This window comes from Akebia trifoliata, chromosome 15, assembly GCF_017979445.1.
Source record: "Akebia trifoliata isolate Shusen 1 chromosome 15, ASM1797944v1, whole genome shotgun sequence".
NCBI classification, from domain to species: Eukaryota; Viridiplantae; Streptophyta; class Magnoliopsida; order Ranunculales; family Lardizabalaceae; genus Akebia; species Akebia trifoliata.
The window spans coordinates 1,735,511-1,741,853 of NC_141389.1; the positions used below are offsets into that span (position 1 = coordinate 1,735,511).

Consider the following 6,343-nt stretch of genomic DNA (forward strand, 5'->3'; position numbering starts at 1 on the left):
TATACACCCACACCATATAAGGCAAAAATTATAAAAATAGATAAAAACCCTTGAACAAGATATTAAATTTCCATATTTCTATTCATTTATGACTAAACTGATAGTAATTTGGGCATCGAAGAATCTTTTGCAGGTAAACAATCCCCACTGCATAGTGAACTCGATCGAGAAGATCAAGAGCATAGAAAATCTCGAGGAGTATTGCGGATTTTTTTCTTGTCTTTTTAACATCCACATGGATCTTTCTAAATTTCTCTCGATTGCAAGTAAACGAGATCCAAAACCATGTGGGTTGGGTTGCTTGTGCATTGGACCAAACCCACCCGATTCTATCGAGTTGAACCAACCCAAACTGTGCCCCGCCCAAGTTGCTCCACTGTCTTAAAGTTGACTGTTGACCTCGCACAGTCTCTTTTGTTCACTTCGCCTTCAAAGACCAAAATCTTATCTCTCTCGAAGTGAACCAACGAGCGAAGACGAGAGAGAACCTCTCCTTCGAAACCCTAACAGGTTCGGATCGAGACCAGAGGATGATCGATCTTCTGGTAAATTTGTTTCTTCGATTCCTACTTCCTAAAACGCTTTGATTCTTTCTGTTTTAGGGTTTTGATTCATCTGTGTTTTAGGGTTTAATTTGAATATTTGTTCTTCGAAATGGGGGTTGACAGAGATGATATAATGGATTTCGATTCGAAAAATCTCTATTTCTTTCTCTTTTAGTGTTTTGATTCATCTCTGTTTCAAGGTTTAATTTGAATATTTGTTTCCAAAATGGAGGATGATAGAGATGATATAAGTAAAGGATCTCAATTTGAAAAATCTCATTTCTTTATCTTTTAGGGTTTTGATTCATCTGTGTTTTAGGGTTTAATTTGAAATTTTGACTTTCAAAATGGAGGATGATAGAGATGATATAATGGAACTTGATTTGAATCGCGTACCACCTGTTCCTACATCTTTTCCGATTGAACCGGCGGAGATGGAACTACATGAACGTATTTTAAGATTAGAAGAAGTCTCTCAAAGATCTAGGAATCGATGGAGGAGATGGAGACAAGGTAGAACTGAAACGACGGACATTTCGATGATTTCGATCGTCAATCCACTAGTCGATGTTGAAAGATCACAAATTGGAGAAGGAAGTGTTACCCGTGGAGAGAGACCAACTGAAAACAGCAAGAAATGCCCAGGGAGACGTAAAGATCTGATAGCTAAGGCATTGGGGAGTGGTGACGATGTCAAAAAGAAAAATAGTGATAATTCTAGTTTTTTCGATTGTAATATATGCTTTGAAATAGCGTCCGATCCGGTCCTGACCTCGTGTGGTCATTTGTTCTGTTGGCCTTGTTTGTATCAATGGATTCATGTTCATTCGACTTCAAAAGAGTGTCCGGTGTGTAAGGGGGAAGTAACGGATATGAACATTACCCCAATTTATGGCCGTGGGTCTGATACCCCTGAAGTGGATAAGGAGAAGGAGGTGGAGGGATTGAAGGTCCCTCCGAGGCCCCAAGCAAGACGGATCGAAAGTTTGAGACAGAGCTTTCAGAGGGCCGAATCTTCGTTTTCGTTTCAAGAAATTATTCAACGAATTGGAAATAGGTTTGATGAACGGACTAGTCGAATTCTTGCTTCCCCAGGAGTTCGTCGAGAGAGATCAGAATTGTTTCCACATTCGGCACAAGAGGATGTAGTTGACTTAACACAGGGCAATACAGGTAACTCTGAGGCCGAGGGAAGTTGGCAGTTACGTTCTTCTCGTTCACTCTTGAGAGCACATTCGCAAAGGGGTTCTTCGCTTTCCTACCTTTCATCTGCGTTAAGTTCTGCTGAAAGGTATGTTCAGGCATATTTTCTTGGCCATCCTACGAGGAGAAATCACAATCAGTCCTCCTCACCCATTGAGGATAGAGATTCTGTTTCGAGCATTGCTGCTGTTATACATTCGGATAGCCAGACGGCTGATACTGCCATGGAAATAGATTCTATGGTGTCCCTTTCTTCCAATACTTCAAGGATTTCAGATGTTGACAGTGGAGTTTCCCGGGCTCCTAGAAGGAGAAGGTTAAATTGACAAGGAATTAAGGTTCCTTCCACATTGGGAATCTTCGCCAAAGCCCACGTAAATTCCTTTTTTTAACAGAATTTTAACTTTATTATTATTTTTTAAATTGTTATTTAGTTATTTATTTTCCTTAGTTACTTTTATGGAGGTATTAAATTTCAATTTTGGCCTTGATCGATCTTTGAACTAGCTTGACAGAAATCAGTACATTTTTTAAAAATGATGCAAATGTTGTGGAAGTCATGAAAATATTAAGGAAAATTTTAACTATTGAAGATGATTAAGCAGACATTAAAGCACACTCATTGAGTTCTCAAAATACCATAAACAACCATATGGAATGTGGACATGAAGATCAACAAGGTTTTACTATAGATATAAGCAAGTATTTAAGAGCAAGATGGTGAAAAACCATAGTACTCTATATAGAAATGAAAATATTAATTTCAGGTTAACTACATACTATGTAAAACACTTACTTAAATGGAGAAACTAGTAAGTACTGCATTCATGAGCTATTATGTATTTTTTGTTTTCTTAATTTGTATGAATAAATTAATAATGTATCTAGTGAATTAAAACATTGATGATTGTGCGCATGCTTATAAGAATGTGCTAACTAGGGTTGTCAACGGGTCGGTTCTAGTTTGGTTCCGCATCTACCCAGAACCAGAACCTATATAAAATCTATGTTCTGGTTCTTATCGATTTTGGCTCTGGGATGAGATCCTTGGAACCAGAACTGACCCTACAAATACACAATGCCCATTGGTCCCACTGGGTACCTATTAAGATAGATAGTGTTTTTTTAATTAGAAAAAAAGTTCAGTAGCTAATAAAATAGACAATTATTTATAAATGTAATAATTGAATTTGTAATTCCTCAATTGAAATTTAATCAAATCAAACTTCTGAGGATAAAATCGTAGAATATTATGGTATGAGTCATTTATTTGTTGTTGAAATTGTATAATACATGGAAATGGATGTTCACGCAGAGAAAATGTTAAAACTAAACACTTCACGTTCTCGTTATATTTTAATTTTAGTTCAAGTACATTTAATTCAAGATATCTCATTGTTAATATTTAATTAATTTTGTTATAAATTTTATACATAAGATAAATTTACTAGTTGGGTACCCATCGAACATCCCTTGGGTACCCGAATGAGACCTAATTCTTATCGTGTCCTTAAAATAGCTATCTAGAACCGGACCCAAAAATGATCGGATTCATAAAGGTAGACTCAAAAACGACTAATTGGTTTTGGGTACATCGGGTAATTGGGTACACCCATTGACACCCTTAGTACTAACATCCTTTTTTAAGAGGTATAATTTTATTAAAGCGAAAAAGAGAAACATGAGGACAAGATGGCCTCCTTACAAACAGAAAGAAATGAAAAAAAGAGCAAAAAAAACTACAAAAGCAACCTGCTGCACGACAAACCAAGCCCTTACAAAACTACAAAAGGCGTAACTCATACCACCTGTCCTCAAAGTCCTCGAAGAAGACTCCGTCAAAATCTTTACACAATTTACTTCAATAAATAGGAACCACAATATCTACATGGTCACTTGTTGAGGTGATTTTTTCTCTCCCCTTGGAACAACTCTTTTGTTCCTTTATATCCAAATCCCCCAACAAACTGCAAAAAATCCCCCGACAGACTGAAATACATTAAAACAAGTTGATATAAATATCTAAATAATCACAATTCATTTACACTAATTAATGAATATCATGTGCAATTCTTTTATTAGTGAACACTATTATTATGTGTAATTTTTTTGTTAAGTAATTATTATGTGTAATTTTCAAGTCCTTTATATAAGCAACGTATAATTTTTTATCCATATTTATAGTAGTATTATTTTCAAAATAGAATATTTCGGTTGAAATTTATTTTTCACCAAAATATTTCATGAAAGGAATAATGATTTTCATCGAACTATTGACGAAAATAAATTGTCAGTTAAATTTCGTTTCTGATCTCTTGAAAATGGAAATATTTTGTGGAAATATGTCGAAATTTAATGCTATGTTTTACCCTTGGTTCAACCCATTGACTTTGCTGTGGTGTTTTATAACAGATTGTTCAAGTTTTGCAGCGTACAAGGATTGGTTTACTGTGAAGGAATATTTCGGTGTTGTTCTACTTTAAGGAGCATTACCTTTTGATTTATGGATTAATGACATTTGTAATGAAGAGAGCAGACCAACTCATGGGTAAGTTCTGTAAATATCCCTTTAAGCTTCATACATGAAGATAAATTTGTTTGCTACATTATTCTTAGTTTCTTATTTTTCAAGTTACTTTAGTGGGCATTGCAATTTGCTCCTATTAACTTTCCTATGATATGTTCGAAACTCATGGCTGTAGATTGTTTTCAATTACCATCAACTTTAGTTTCTATTTAATTCTATATTTCTAGAAGTAAAGTTTTGGATGAGTTGCTTTATTGTGTAGGAATAGGATTTGTTATGCTGGAAGATCACATGAGAGTGTTTCAGTGATATTTTGGGGCTCTTGAAATTTTATAGTTTTTGAAGAAGTGAAGAAAGTTCCTTTTTCTTTTAGCTCATATTTGCGCAAATTGTGTGATGCTACTCTATTTACGTAGCCATGAGTAACGGTCGGTGTAGGACGATCTAGGTTTTATTGGTTCTAGAACATGTTCTACTTTAGGAAGAGTGGAACCCATGACTGTCAGTTTGATTTGCATCCTGCATTAGGTTCTTTTCTCTTTCATCGTACATTCGTACTAATTTGTGATACTCAAATTCTCTATATTTGTTTCTCTTTCCTCTCTCCATCTCCTACATATTGCTTTGGTGTGTGTTTGTGGGTTTTTTCTTCCCACTACTCAAGTCAAAACCATGTTTAAGGATTCCAACATGCTGCCTTCCGGCATCCGAATGCGATAATCTTGATAATTTTACCGTAGGTTTTGTTAACATGTGCCCTAAGTGCACACGATAAGATGCATTAAATACACATTGTAAATAAGTTTTCATATAAAAATGCCCTAAATTCCCATCCCCCCCTACCAAATCTACCGTCAAATGCTTATTTCCAAGGGGTATTTAGTGCATATTAACGTGTGCCCTTACGGCACATGTTAACAAAACCCTTTTACTGTATAATCCAAGGTCTTTCAACTCTAATAGCTTAATCACTCCATCACTTTGCCTCTTCCCTGACCAGGTTTCATGTAACTATATCTCTAGACTCTCCATCCATTTAATTAACAATTTCCATCACTTTGTGGCCTTTACGTATCTTTTCTCCAACTCAATAAGCCCCTCCTACTTCTCATGCATCTCCTAAGGTATATTTTAGACTGAAAGAGCTAATTCAACAAATTTATTGAAAATTGGGTACGAAACTTATGCAGCTTTTAGTTTCTTTGGTTTCTTTCACACCAACTCTGATAGATGGTAGTGGTGAATCCAATTTTTAGAACGATAATTTTCTGTTTTGAGATGCAGGCCTTTGGAATCCCCTCCGCCCTACTTTTTTTCTTAATAGCAAATGTAGAAATTGTATGTGATTGGATTGTTGTCAGATAGCTGTATGTATCTGAAGTATACATGCTCAATATTTTCAGCTCTATTATTGCATAATGAAGTTTCTTGAAGTATTTAGCTCCCCCAATTGAATTTTGGATAATTAGTTCCGTCCATATTGAGCAATATCTGTCGTAGTCATGTTTAAACCAAGCTGATCTAAATACTATTCCAGGCAGATTTCATGGAGATATAACTATTAGGTGGGGGAAGAGAGTTAGTCTCTCTCTCCAAATGGTGATGAGTTCCGCAGAAGTGTCGGTGCAAGCCCAAGAATTAGCATTGATAGTAGATGCAACCTTAATATCCATGTTCATTTCTAAAGAAAAATCCGGGGACTTCACTCGCTCTAATTTTTTTTATCCCTTATCAGTGGTATGCACTGTATTCTTAGTTAAATACTCTAGCCTTAAGAATGGAGTAACCATTTCCGAGAGCAATATTACGACTTGAAACTTTCCAAATGCGCTCATTTTCGAGATGATTTGTTGTAGTCGACCAAGCCATATCCCTAGGTGTTGGGGTCTGTTAAACGAGTCCAGTTCCTCCATTCCATTCCATTCTATCAAGTATCAAGGTTTCTGGTATTGAAAGTGAGTTTAAGTCTGCTTTCAGTATCTTTTAGGTCTTCATCTTGCCCTTTCAGAGCCTTTCGATCTTGACTATTTCTTCTAACTAGGGTTATAATCAGTCACCAAGTCAGAAT

The 6,343-nt window shown here is 35.8% G+C and overlaps 1 protein-coding gene across 2 annotated transcripts; it reads left to right on the top strand.

The window, feature by feature from the left end:
- The first annotated feature begins 407 nt into the window (after positions 1–407).
- On the top strand, positions 408–4,509 carry LOC147383840 (uncharacterized). Of its 2 annotated transcripts, XM_086425928.1 has the most exons (3): positions 408–545; positions 865–2,122; positions 4,161–4,509. In XM_086425928.1, the coding sequence occupies exon 2, from the start codon at positions 893–895 to the stop codon at positions 2,072–2,074; it is 1,182 nt and encodes a 393-aa protein (XP_086282054.1). In that variant the 5' UTR covers positions 408–545; positions 865–892; the 3' UTR covers positions 2,075–2,122; positions 4,161–4,509. The 2 variants fall into 2 exon arrangements, with proteins under 2 accessions (XP_086282054.1, XP_086282053.1); XM_086425927.1 differs by having other exon boundaries at positions 414–2,122.
- The last annotated feature ends 1,834 nt before the right edge of the window (positions 4,510–6,343 follow it).